Here is a 15,044-nt window from a genome sequence, read left to right on the forward strand (position 1 = left end):
CATCCAATTTTACTTTCAATTTTGCATCCATGGTTACATCCGCATTTGACTTATATAGAGTATATTTTTCTTTACATATATGACCCCATTTATAGATTCATAGTGAAATATATGATAGTTTCTAAATATCATTAAAGCAGATATCACAATTCAAAATCATTTGTAAAGAAATTTAAGAGAAATTGACAACATCCATCCAAAAAAATAACAATGTGTCATTAACAATTTTCAAAACATGTATAAAATAGCAACATAATACTAATAAAATCAGTATTATTTTTAATCAAAACAAGTAAAATTCAAATATGATTAACAAATCAAAATATTTCATGAATATCGTTATTCTACGATAAATTAACAACATACATAAATCAAACTCATCGTATGATTACAAAATCAAAATGTCTCATTGATATAGGGTAAATTCACAACACCCATCTAAACATAACAATGTCATTCTACACAATAATTTCTTCATAAAAAACAATGCATGTGCATGCCTAGCTACCACCACCAAGATCATCCTCATGATCATCTTGACCATCCTCATTACTCTGATCCACATCATCACCAACACCGCAACTATCATCATCATCTCCTCCTTCACCACCATCATCCTCATCCTCATCCTCATCATCTCCTGATATATGTTGAACATAATTTGGATCATCGTCTTGGCAATCATTACCTATAGCATTCTGACAAAAAAAATCAATATTACATGTTAGTATTAATTACATAACACAACGCATGTTTTTGTTATACAATGTTAACCATAAAATGAGGTAAGATATACTAGCATTTGCACCAGATGTTGCAAAGGAAACGCCGTAAGGCATAAATTGAAAAATACAAATACAACAAAAGAATACTTTGATAAAGAATAAAAATATATTGAATGCTCAAATCAATGCCCCATTAACTGGAAGCATTTAGTAGACATATCTATCAACATTAGGATTATACACAATGATCAAGAAATTTTCCATATACAAACAACAACTTCCACAACAACCTTTTGTCACATCCACATTTTAAGAAATGCCTTGGAACGTGATCAGAATCTTCCATATTGCCTTTTTCATTATGCAGATAAATCTTCCATATTGCTATTTTCATCATGAATATTTTTAGTTCATTGTTGTAAAGTGTTAGTGTGTTAAATTCAATACTATAAGTTCGACAAGTGAAAAACATTCCTCAATTAGCATAATATACATTTTTCTCTCACCGTGTATTTTTCAGTCAAAGAGCACAAGTAACATATTAACATGTATTTTCCCTTCATTATTTTCATCATAGAGCCAAGAAATCTACGCCTTATCTATAAAGTAACAAAAACATTTTGAAATAAGTTTAATATTTCAAGCCAGTGTCTAACCTATAAAGTAACAAAAACTTTTTGAAATAAATTTAATATTTTAAGCAATTGACTAACCTACTTTAATAATTGAAAAATTCTCAAAGATGAATTATACTCCATAATAAGAGAGCCAACATTGGAGCCCATACTTTCACTAAAACCAAAAGAAACACAACCACTTGTTAAGAAGAAATTCAAGTAATAATAATAAAACAAAAATAATAAACATTAAAGTATAAAATGGTATTTCCAACGCACAAGTATAAATATACATGCTCTATGTCCATTGTTAGATTAAATGGGTGTGGAGAAAATTAGTAGAGAACCCAAAATTGTATTTCTAATTAGGATGGGTGGAGAAATGCTTTAAATGCGGGTTGTTGTCATTCTAATGAAACCCTTTGCAAAGGGGATGTTAAGATTCTGAGAGAAAAGCTAGGCTTGGTAGAGAACACCTTCCTTGTTAAACATTCCCCTACTGTAACCAAAAGGAAAGGGCAAGAGAAACAATAATTAGGTTTTTGTTCACAAGTTCTACAAAATATATAGGTGCTATTGATGTTTGAGTGAATAATGGGAGAGATTATTTATGAAATTGTGATAAGGCGCACCTAGTTTTGTCAGAAAGAGGCATATTAATGACAAGTACATCACATTTAGGTAGCATTTCGTCAAGATTTGTCTCCAATGTTGCTCCAGTTTCCTTTTCCAATTCGGGTCCAATAGAAAGACAGTCGTGGTAAAGAAGCTTACAATTGAAGGGTTGTACAAAGGAACGCAATTCAATTCAACATCATGTAATGTTTATTATTATTAGATTGAAATTTTGAAACAAACAGCATGCATGCGTAAGAATTATGGAGCACTGATTTTTGAAAAGAAGTTTGCAACATCATGAAGTAGTACTAGATCCTAAGAATGAATACCTTCAAACGCTTAAGTAGTTCTTTGCCAATACGCCCTACACCAATAGAACCAATAGTTTTCCCTTCTAGATCATATGACCTGTAAGAAATTGCTGCCACTTTCCAATCACCCTCAACAATTTGCTTATATCCAGGCACAAAGTTTCGCATCAATATGAGAATGCGCATTAGCTCATCTTCTGCCACGGACACCACATTACTTTCGCTGATCTTCAACCAATGATGATACAAACAAATCAATGGAATTAAAAAATATATCCAATATAAATAAAATGCGTTTTTTTAAAAGTAACTCCTAAAGTGAGAAAAATAAAGTTAAAAAATATAACAATGACAATTGTGTAGTTAAAGTGTAACCAAAACAAAAATATATATACAACAATAGAATAAATAAAATGCGTTGTTTTAAAAGTAACTCCTAAAGTGAGAAAAAATAAAGTTAAAAAAATATAACAATGACAATTGTGTAGTTTAAGTGTAACCAAAACAAAAATATATATATATATATATATATATATCAATAGAATAAACCTATCAAGTGTGGATCAAGCAGTTTGTGTCGGATTTAGCCCATAAAATGTCATTTTCAAATTTAACAATAGAATAAACCTATCTAGTGTGGATCAAGTAGTTTGTGTTGGATTTAACTCATGAAATGTCATGTTCAAATTTAATGGAGAGGGGTCGATTTAATGGAGAGGGGTTGAGAGTGGGAGCCACTTGTGAAGGGTAAAAATTATTCCGTAAGGCACTTAGTGAGACAGAGCCTTGCACAAACCTATTGACAACATCCTACAATTAGACAAATCATTCTTCCATCAACCATTGGAGCTGATCTCAACCTAAACGTAGGTCACCACGGTTAAAGAGAGGACATCATAACGAAACAACGAATTAAACATGGAACCGTCATTTCTAAAGGAAACAATGGTACCTAAAGCTATTCGAAACGTTCGAAGGAAGGAGCAAAATGTCATTTATAAGAAAATAGTAAACTTCGTCCACAACAACGCTACTTAGGGTGGAAATTTTTGGGAAAACCACCACAAGAAAGGAACAAAAAATGGGAAGGCTAGAAATGCAATTATCTTTGCCCTTGAAATGTCTACTAAAAGGAGAGGAGAGTTCGAAGGAAATTAAAGAACTCAAAAGGCAGTCCTTGGAGTCATCATTGCCCGATTTGAGAGAGCTTCCATTTTTTGAAAGAGTTGTTTTACTTGCACCTCCCCTCTCCATTTTGTTAAAGAGTTGTTTCACTTGTTATGATATATATGAATGTTACAGTGTGCAGGAGTATGATTCAATTCCATACGAAAATACAAAACATCTGATAGGATTTCCTTATACCTCATAGGCAAACAACCATTGTCCCTTCTATAGATGAGCAGAATAAGTGCTTGGTTCTCTACACTAAATAAAGACAAAGTATAGTACTTATTGCTGACAAAATAGGATTTAAATCGCGGTTCAATTGCTTGACATTCAGCTGGTCACAGAATTGTAGAGTGCATAATCATAAGTGATGTTGCGAGCCTCATTGCTCAAAGTCTAAGGGTCTTGCGAGCCATAATCACAGCCATGTATGGCATATCTTGTGATTATGGCATTTTATGAGGTCAATTCTTGTGAAGACATTTCAGTTTATAATAAATTTTGAACCTCAACAGAGTTTTGGAAAGACCTGGCTGAGCTAGGACATCAACAACACAGCTGATATGAATGACATAATCTAGCCTCAAGAGGGAGCCTCTTTTGTTTCATCACTCTAACAATCTATGAAGTGGTGGAAAGCATAACAACTTCCCCTTGAATATGACACCTAAACTGAGTACAAATCCTAAATGATGCAGCCCTTGGTGCATGTCTCTCAAAGTATGGGACTTTTTACAAAACTCTTTGTTTATTTTAGTTTTGGATGACAGACATTTACAGTTTTTGGTTTTTTCTGGGGTTGTTTATCCTTCTATGAAGGTGACCCCAGGTTTACTTATGTACATGCTCTTATACTGTTTTTTACATCCTCTGGGAGGAGACTCCAACAGCTTTACAAATGACAGCAGAATAGCTCCCTTTGGGTTGAGCAGAATGTGTTCTTATTAAGCCTCCTCATGGCTTTTGAACTATATGTACAAAAACTTTTTACAATATTAATAAAAAGTTGTGCTTTTTTCCTCGGAAAAAAAAAATGTCTCTCAAAGTATCGATATTTCAAATGTTGAAAGCTCTTGTGCCCATTTGATATGCATTCGATTGCAGTTCCCCTGAAGAAAGAATCTTATAAAGGTGAGGCCATGGCCAATATGTTAGCCATATCCATTGGAGTTTCCATTGCTTGACAACTTTAGTGTGATCAGTCCCACCATGATTCACATGGGCTTCTACTCAACACTGGCTGTTGCTATTGTAAGAGTCTTCAAGCTCGTTGAACCCATAGTATTGATAAGTGTATTCTTTGGGTCTCTGGTTTTCAAATTCTGCCTATGTTTTCCTCTCAGTATCATTATTTCAAATGCTGAAAGCTCTAATTCCCATTGCTGTGTATTTGATTGTGGTTTCCTTGAAGAAAGAAGCTTATAAAGGTGAGCCCGGGGCCAATATGTTGGCCATATCCATTGGAGTTACTATTTCAGCTTATGGGGAGGCCAAGATGAATGCATGGGAGGTGATTCTCCAGTTAAGTGCAGTTGCATGTGAGACTACCCAATTGGTTCTCATACAAATTCCACGAACATCAAAAGGGATTAAGTTGAATCCCATCACATCTTTGTTGCTCCTTGTTGCCTTGTTTTTCTCAGCACCCCCTGGGCCTTAGTAGAATACCCATTTCTGATAATCAGGGTCTCTTCCTTTGATTTGGATTACATGACATTTCTGCTTGTGCCTTGGCTCTTAATCTTGCAGTGTTTTTTCTGATAGGAAAGACTTCAGCCTTGACTATGAATGTTGCTGGTCTTGTCAAGGACTGGCTGCTCATAACATAATCTTTGTCTGTAATAAATGAAAAGGTTACAGTCATAAACTTGAGTGGGTGTGGACTGGCTTTTCTGGCTGTCTGTTACTATAATCATTTGAAACTTCAAGCTCTCAAGTCCAATGACAACCAACCAAAGTACCTCAGCAGTGCAGCTGATGCCAATGATGAAGGAGAAGGTTTGATAATGACGAGTGGGAGATCCTCAATCAGAGATTCAGAACCAGTAGAGAAAAATCAAACTCAAGCTTCATGATTAGGTATTTAGATCATTAATATTGTCTTGTGCTAGAGATTACTGTTCTTGGATTGGCTCCTCTATGCCCAGATCTATTTGCAGGGAACAGGCCAGTCATTCACAGTGAAGAAGATAATGACAAGATTAGTGTATAATGATGGACAGGATGGTGCCATGGTGCCAACCTAAATTTCAAGTAAGGAGACATCTGTTCATCAATTTGTCAAGAAGCATGGCCTACAATTCAATTGCTCTAAGCCTATCACTTCTTCCACCTGTCAAATAAATTGTTTCCTGTTTGTTTAGTTGACTATGGTTCTAATAAATATACTATTGTTTGATGTAAAAAGACAAAACAAAACAAAAAATATAGAAAGTTGTGACCCCATTTTCTAACTACAAATTGAAATCGGATTACCATAGTGACCACCTCTGCTTATTGGAATCAAAAAGGGGGTGGGTTATGCACAATCCTCCGTATCATTTGCTATTACCAGAGATAATTAAAGCCACCCTAAACTCAAGTCTTAACTATGCTGATAAGTGAATAAGTGCTTGGTTCTCTACACTAAATAAAGACAAAGTATAGTACTTATTGCTGACAAAATAGGATTTAAATCGCGGTTCAATTGCTTGACATTCAGCTGGTCACAGAATTGTAGAGTGCATAAAGTTATAATTCCAACAGATTCCTACCAAATTTTAGGCAAAATTAACTGGAAAATATACCCAAAAAAAAAACTAAAATGTAAAACAATTAAACTATGCTTATGTTTGGACATGAAGCTATATAACAGCTACATGTACCCTAGTGGATATATACATGATTTGGACTTTTATTGTTTGGTCAGCAAAAAGAATTTCTTCAGGGGACGTCTTCCTGACTCTGCCATTTTGTCATATCTTCTTTTAATAATAATATTTCAACAGTTTTCTATAATAATCTTATTATCTTATTTATATTTCTACAATGTGTTTTTTTGTTATTCTTTCTTTATTTTGGAAGTTTCTCAGCACAGTCATTACTCCCATGACGCAGTAGAACACATAATTACTATCACTCAAGCAGATGAACCATAAAGCTTTCAACAATGACTGTGCAAATACCAAGAACATTTGACAGTATTCCATTCCATACATTAATTGGATAACTTGTACATGACAAGAAAACCCATGTACATACTACAAATTAATGTATAACTTGTACATTACAAGAAAACCCATGTAGATGACTTGTCAAGCCAAAAAAGCAGCTAGGTTTAAAGCCAATACGTTCACTAAAATGAAAATTTCCAAACTCATGGACTTTGCAGAGGTATCTTCGAGAAACATAAACACAATACCCTTCTCTGTAGCTACTACGCCAACAAGAGAAAGTTGAAACGTTTCCCAAAGGTCACAAGCAGTTATGTCAGATAAGAATAGAAAACTCACAGGTAAAGAAGAGTTTAAAGGCTATAAAAAGATGGAGACAACTCCGTACGTTATATATCCATCGTAATGCTCTTTCAAGCTAGAATAGGCTCCAGGTCTGTTAGTAAAAGGCAAGAGACCAGCTAAAGGCAACAGGGGCTGATGGAAGCTTTCATTGGTTCTCTAGGCAAATCCATCAATGATATAAGTGTGAGGCATAGGAACCAGTAGACAATTGTAAAAATAAAAATCACAATCATAGCACTGTACCTAAGTCAAAGGTATAGTTGTAAGTTACTGTACACTGTTTTCCAAAAATAAACTAAAAATTTCAAGAAACTATTCATATCCTGATTAAAAGAAATGGCAAGCTACAATTTCTCATTTAGAAAAACATTCCAAAAATGTATCAATTAATGACTAAGGATACAAAAAAAATGTTCCAAAAGTTGTTAGGAAAGCTTTCTTGGGATTTGGCTTGTCTGGAGCAGGAAACATGGGCTGCATATATCTTTTTTTGTAACTGCCTAATGTAAGACATTTTGAAAGGGGGATTCAAGATGCTTCATCAAGGGGCTTGAAATTTTTCATGTATGGCCATTTTGAACGGGAGATTCAAGCTCGAGGGGCTTCTAAACATCATGGTGGGCCTCTTCATATTTGCAGTCAATCTCCATTGTTCATTTCATGAAGCTTCAAGTGCCTAGAAATTCAAACCTATGTTATCACTGTAATTGGTTCTTACTGTTTTCGGATCAAAGGCACGAGTCTCTTTGTTTGTGGAATTTGATACATCTTCGGATCTTCCTCTAAATCAACGGCCTCATATAAAATATCTGGGCTTCCAATAGATTCTGATATCGGGTAGTGATCGTTAAAACTGTGGGCTGGGATTTCTCCATTAAAACACATTGAAGATGCATCAGAAATTCCAACCCGAGGTGAAGGTCTAATAGAAGACCTAGGAACTGTGGAAGAAGCCAAAAAAGAAACACGGCAACTAAATTGCTATGTTACAGATTACCTCAATATAAATGAGGATCTTCTAACACTTGCCCAGCGGAAAGAGGAGGAGGTAATTTTGAAGCTTAAGAGTTTTATTTTGAAGGATTATTTTTATTAGCATCAATGGTAGAATACATCATGTATTAAGCCCTTTTATACACGTTGCAGATGAGCTCTTTAGCTGAAAGAGTGGAAGGCTTGCAGATGGTACTTTCCAAGAATACAGAGGATAATATCATTATGGGTGGAACATTGAGAGCTCTTAGAGTCGAAATGGCTGATCTCAGACAGCAACATCTGATACTAGGCAGCATTATGATGTTACTCAAATGAAGCTTAGGAATAGTGAATAGTAAACCATGGGCTTGCTTCAAGGCAATATGAAAGTACTGGTAGGGTGAAATAGGATGAAGCTCTAGAAGCCTGGAATCTAATTCAACAAACACAGAATCTCGCAGGGCATTATTTGTTCTTGATGCACTATTTGCTAGAGAACATTTGGTGCACATGATCCACAAAATCCCACAACCCTGATGCAGAAACTCTGCAGGGATGCAGGATTGACAACCTTAATGATAATCTGTTAAACTAGAATAAAAGAAAATTTTATAAGCACAAGGCACTTGTATCGTTCTCTTGCTTAAGAGAGAATCTGGTTCAAGATCATTTTCCTCCTTTTAACAAGTGCTCAATAGATTTCCTAGAATCAGAGGTCTGAAAAGAAAAAAACCAAGAGAAGAAATAGACGAGGCCCCAAAGCTAGTTATACCACTGGGATTCTGTAGAAGTTCAAAATGCAAACATGCAAATTAAATATAGGGTCTGTCAATGGTGTGAAAAAAAAAACCAAAAAGAAAAACCATCTCCACGAGGTCTTAGATTATATGAAAGTCATCAAGATATAGAACTCATTCTCAAAGCAGAATGTGATTATGAAATTGATCTCTTTTCTTCCCCTTGAGCTTGTAACCAGTCGGCACTGTCCTGGTAGTGGTTCCCCTGAAATGAACACAAGGTGGATAAAACACTGGTCTAAGAAAACATGGATATTATACTAGGAAGTAAAGAAGATGGTATAGTAGCAGTTCTTTGTCAATGGAATGTACAGTTTAGCAACAGGTTATTTGGTACATAAAAGGCCTCTGTGTACCATTATCTCCTGCAGTCTTTTTTTCCCAATTGTATCCAGCTTCGGGTCATCATGGTTTACGAACAAATTATAGATAAAGGAAAAGAAAGAAGAGAATATCTAAGAACAAAGAACATGGGAATGCACAAAACACTATTTTCATGAATTATGTAATTTCCCAAAAATGCCACGAAAGATAGGCAGCTCGTTCCATCACAGAATGTCAAGTTAGATTTATTTAAACCATAATAATGTAAAGATTTGAGCGTTTAGAACTTTTAGTCAATATGATGCATCATTTACTACAATCTTCCATCGTACTGAATACTGAGATGGAGATTGCAAAACGTGAAGAGTCGATGGGAAAGTTAACCCGAAAGTTAACAGCCATTGTTGCAAACCAAGATTTGCTTTTTGCAGAAACTGAACACCTGCAAGTGCATAGACAATTGCAAAATGCCAACTACAAAAAGGTTGAAACTGAGGCTGAATTGATACATTCCAAAAATCTGATGAATGATTTGAAAGGAAAATATGTCATATGCATGATGAAATGTGCAGACTGAGGGCCGAAAAGAGTGATATGATCAAGCAGAATATATTGCTTAAGCAAGCAGCAGAAGCTAAAGACCAGGTTATTCTAAACATCCGGAATGAGGGAACTGACTTGTGGCACAGAGTACAGGTTTTAGAAGATGAAGTCATGGAGAAAGAAGGTCAAATTTCTATATTAAAGGGATCATTCTCTGAAGAGTATTGGTATTAACAAAGCATAAGAGCATGGATTCACCATCAGATTGGCCTTTTCTGTCAGGATGTTAGTAGGAAGAGAAGAAGATACTTGTTTTTGACTGCTTGGCAATGCAAGTTTCAGGTTCAAGCACCCCTCTTGATCCATATGGAACTGAACAGAGAACTGCTCATCCTCTGCAGATTGATTTATAGTCATAGTACAGTGCTTGAGGACATTACATTACAACATCTCTACCACACTGAGCTTGCAAAAACAGTCTAACGATTACAGAGCCCTACAAGATATCCACTCGTGTCAAAAAGGATTTAAGCTTGTTTGCAGATATTTTTGAGCTTTCAACTGTTTAAGTTTTGGTGGCAATGAACTCGTTGAATTGAACTGAACCTTTCAGACTGCCCAAAAAGAAGTCACGTGAACATCAAAATTCTCAGTTAAACTGCCCTAAAAAACAACAAAAATGTCACATGGACATCAATAACATTCTCAGCGGAACAATTGTGTAGAGATCTATCTCGTATTATGATGCTGATCTGGGGAAACTCAGGTGTCAAAGGAAAGCGCTTGTAAGGGAGAAAAGAGATACCAGTCATTCAGGGAATTGACAGCATCGGAGAATATAACTCAATGCTTACAGAAAACCCATTCTCACTATGCCTTGAAAGGTTTGCAATGGCCTCTAATGCATAGTCACTGCTATAAGTTTGGCTGCCAGCACATGATGATACTCTCCTAAGTGTAACTGCTACTATTTCCCAACAAGTGTCTAAGTGCACTCTCCTAATCACTCCCTAGAATGATTGTTAGAATGATTGTTTAGCAGTTTAGTGAACAGGAAAAGGCCATTAGGGAAACTGGTGGATTGAATTTTCATTAAAGCCATCAAACAACTAAGTTACTAACAACTGGATCAATTGAGTGTAAAATATGGTTTCGTCTTAACCTCTGATATCAAAAACTTTGAGGTCTGGTCAATAAATTTGTGATTAATGTGGATATATGCAACACTAAAACGATATTCCCTCCACTCAAATACGAAACCAAGGGGAAGCGCGAAGAAACAGACCAATAATCAAAGAAGAATGCAATACCCCAATTATCGCAAAAACATTTGACTGTCACATCAATTATAGAACGCTAACAAACTTATGCAAACGAGGGAACTGGTTGCCACTAAATTATATTTGAGCTGAGGTATATATACATCAAGTACACACCAAATTGCCTTATCGGCCTCGGACAAAATAAAAGGGCAGGTTGCACACGGCTATTAGTAGCAGCAACTAAGGCTGGTTTAGTTTTCGGCTCTCAAAGAGCCCAATACTCAAGGTAATGACCTAAGTGGGCGTTGAATATTTCAATCCATCTTTTCTACTGCTTCCCCACCACCGTTCCTGACAACAGTTGCCGCGATGTTTCATAATTACTTAGTACTCAAAAGAAATATGAAAGTTTACAGGAGAGGCATATCACAGTATAAATGAAACAGTCTAGGTCGGTGGCAGTCGGAGTTGGCTTGTGAGAGTTTTGGGTAATTTTGAAAGCATAGATGCTCCTCTAATTGCTCAACTCTGCTTCTATATTAGTACAGATCCCGGATAACAGACCTTTTGCAGAGCTCGTTCAAGGAAGACCTTTAAAAACCAGCAAGTTCAAGTAAGAAATCCAAAAATTCAGTGCAGCTCATGAGGCATACGTCAATTGAGTTATCTCGGGCAGTAGAGTGGAATGGCATTTGTCAATTGAGTTATCTCGGGTAGTACTGCTTACAACAGGAGAATGACAAGACCGTATAGCAGAGAGTTCAAAATCCGCATACATGATACAAACAAGGATTAGAAGAGTCTAAGAACAGTGCTCACTGTCTACAGAGCCAAGACGAATGCAGAAGAGTTCTTCCTTCAGTTCCCCATCTGAGAAATCAGTTGCATGCCAGACCCAAGTTTTATCACTACCTGCGTGCTCCTGAAGTGACATTGGGGAATGAACTGCAAGGCAAAAAGTTGAAATATTTCCAGAAAGTTGAAATATGGCAAATTTTTCCAATCAAGAACTCTAAATAATTTCATTAGGACAAGGCGTAGAGGATTCATGACGGCGACAAGAAAATAATGGCGCTTTGCAATTTTAGCACTCTCTGGCAGAAAAATACCTTTTCTGAAATCGTTTTGACCACGAAGAAACGCAGATGAACTGTTGGAAGTCGTGCAGAGAGAGATCTGGTGGCTCGTGGATCGATTCTGGGGCAATGTTTATCCGATTGCAAACCATGATCGTTCATATGCGAGCTACTGAGCTCGTTGAGGGGATACGCGCAATGGCGCCAAACTACCAAGAGGATTTGAATTTAAAAGCGGGATAGAATATCTACCGTCCGATCATGTCATCGACAGCCATATATTTGTGTTTCAGTAAAACGGATTTTCAAAGAATTTGAAATATTATACATTTTATAGAATGTGAAATATTATACATTCTATTATTTAAGTTGAATAATAGTTTTACTTTGGAAAAATAATTGGGCACATCAAATAAAATATTGATGCGACGGACATAGAACTCCGAAACAATAATGCACCCTTCTCTTACTCCAAAACAATAATGCACCCTTCTCTACCTGATGTGTCAATGCTTTCTTTGAAGTGGAACTTAAAGAATTAAGTAATTATTCATGATTAAATTGGGATTTTATATAAATTAATTGATTATTTATTAATGTTAATTTCATTTTATAATTTTATAGTAATTTTTAATAGATTTTTGTTAAAGATAATTATTTGAGCTATTATTGTATCAAGATTTTTGTTGTGTCTTTTATTATTATATTTTAATCCACTTTAAACATGCTCAAAATATGTTTTCATCTTCATTTGTGGAGATTATCTACTTGCATATTCAAAAAGTTTTGATGTAGTTTTTGCCTTGAAAAATGATTATTGTGATTGTAATGGTGAGAAATTATTCTATAAACAGTGTTAAGTGTTATTTAGAATAAATGAGAAATTCTTTTTGAATATATAAGACTAATCTTTGAGAGAATAGATATATATTCCCTAATTATCACATAAACAAGGGGTTAATCTTGCATTTAGTGCTTTATCTCTGTAGAGTTTCGCTAAACAAAGGGAATACCTCCTCCTGCGTGACTTCGATTGTCCCTCCCCCTTACAGGATTGCAAAGCATTAAGAATTGAATCTTCTTTATTTTAAAGATGTAGTCTTGTCGAATATACCAAAAACATAGTAGGATTCTTTCATTATTGACAAAATCAAGCACATGTGCAAGGGAAGTATTCATCTATGGATGGTTAACAAGTTCATTAATAACTACAAGCAAACGCTTCAAACTATGTATTTAATGATCTCTAGTCATCATCTAAAGAGTTCAAGAATCAAATCAATTCCAACCTAAGTTCTAAGTATATGGTAAACCTCTACTCTAGAGGTTCTATTATTGTAAAATTTCACAACTATGGAAGTTGTGGCAAGGTCTCAAAGGAGGGACTTTCTTTTTGGGGCAAAACTAACCTTTTTTCAAAAGATAGTTTCTATAATTGAATCCATCTTCAATATCCATTTCTTCAACCCCACTCTGTCGGATTTGAATATTGAATCCCCCCTACTTATTTTGGGATGAGATGATCTTTCAAAAGCCAACATAAATATATTGGGGACTTACAACAATATACAAACTAAGCAAGGAAGGGTATACACACATGTGTTAGAATTTGAATTGAAGTTGACTTGAGCAAAGGTATAACAATGCATATTTAATTAAATAGTGGTGATTTTAACAACCACGTCCATTAGATTAAAATAATGATACTTTATGTGTATCTATATGCAAAGACAAAATACTTGAAAGGCACCTTCCCAACAACAAAGGTCATTATAAGAAAAATGGAAAAATAACAAGTTGATGGGTGGTATGATTGAATGAAGAATCAAAGGGCAAGAAAGAAGAGACATCCAAGTTTAGTTCTAATAAAAGATTTTATGGCCCCTTCCAAGGAGTGCGTTATTAAGAGGGACACAAACATGATCATGGAGTCTGTGCTAAAGTCTTATGGGAGAAATAGGAAGCATGTGAATGAGATATTATGGATTTCAAAAGAGAAATCATGTTATTCAATCCAATAGAAGCAAGGGGATTGGTGCTACTTGAGACTCCATAAGCTCTAAATCAATTGGTGAAAGCAAGAAGTCTAAAAGATAAATGCAAAGAAAGGAATATCCATCTATGTACAAATCTACAATAAATAAATTCAAAATTATACAGTGTTTCCATATAGACAATGTTAGGTCCCTATAACACTAGTGATTCCCCCATTACTAGTGTCATTGTGGCCCTTACTGTTATTGTTGTGCCCTTATTGTCCCCATATTGTTATTATTGTGCCCCATAGAAGCCCACTATTGTTATTTTTGTGCCCTTATATTATTATTGTTATGTTGACTTTGATTATATTGTGACCCCTTAGACTCCTATATATAGAAATGAGGCTTTGTCATTTGTATCATCCAATAATTGTTCTTTTGTGTAATGTAAAGGAGGTTGCCCCCTCGAAGAGGCTGATTTCTAAGTTGTTGATCTATCTTTTCTATCTTTTTGTGAGTTGGTTTCATAACAGACAACCTAGGTTCGAACCCTAAAAAGTGTAGGGTCTTTGTGAGTGTTTGTGAGGGAATGTGTTTGACATCACATAATTGGATTCCCTTCATCATCAAAGAGACATGTGTCCCAAAATTCAATTTGGTTTAAGTGGATGTTAATATGATACATTGTATATTTTCTGAGGGTAGTAGCACAATTGGAAAAAAGCATGTTGGCAAGCCCTTGTGTATCCAAGTGATCGAAAGTTCAATCCCCCAGACATATCTCACCAATTGAACTTAAAAAAAATATGATACATTGCATATTGCAAAGCCATTAAGTTAAGTAATGACCTTGGCTAACCCAAATATTTAATTAGAATTTAAGCTCAAACACAACATTAGAAATGAAACCTTCACTCTAGATCTAAGGATATAGGGGTCAACATTGGATATTGGATACAAGACAAGGTGATCAAATGTATCTCTTGGACTAGCATTTTTTACAAAGGAATACAAATTTTAATGCTTATATTAACATGTATGTATAATATAATAATGAAATAGTCACTCTTTAGTTCATGGATAAAAGTGTTGGTGTGGAAGGAAATCTTGAGGGATGTGTCACTATAGTCATAAAAATTGCATTTATTGT

The 15,044-nt window shown here is 35.2% G+C and overlaps 1 protein-coding gene across 2 annotated transcripts; it reads right to left on the minus strand.

Annotated features, from left to right (window-relative positions):
* Positions 1–323: 323 nt before the first annotated feature.
* On the minus strand, positions 324–12,089 carry LOC149209791 (formate dehydrogenase 1, mitochondrial-like). 2 transcript variants are annotated; one of them, XM_089394320.1, is made up of 3 exons: positions 11,949–12,089; positions 2,290–2,494; positions 324–698 (listed from the first exon to the last, which is right to left on the minus strand). In XM_089394320.1, the coding sequence occupies exons 1-3, from the start codon at positions 12,065–12,067 to the stop codon at positions 501–503; spliced, it is 522 nt and encodes a 173-aa protein (XP_089250446.1). In that variant the 5' UTR covers positions 12,068–12,089; the 3' UTR covers positions 324–500. The 2 variants fall into 2 exon arrangements, with proteins under 2 accessions (XP_089250446.1, XP_089250445.1); XM_089394319.1 differs by having other exon boundaries at positions 2,290–2,499.
* Between the last annotated feature and the right edge of the window lie 2,955 nt (positions 12,090–15,044).

The sequence above is a fragment of the Pinus tabuliformis genome, chromosome 1_2, assembly GCF_031772625.1.
Source record: "Pinus tabuliformis cultivar Carrire ecotype Pingquan chromosome 1_2, CPIR1, whole genome shotgun sequence".
NCBI lineage: Eukaryota > Viridiplantae > Streptophyta > Pinopsida > Pinales > Pinaceae > Pinus > Pinus tabuliformis.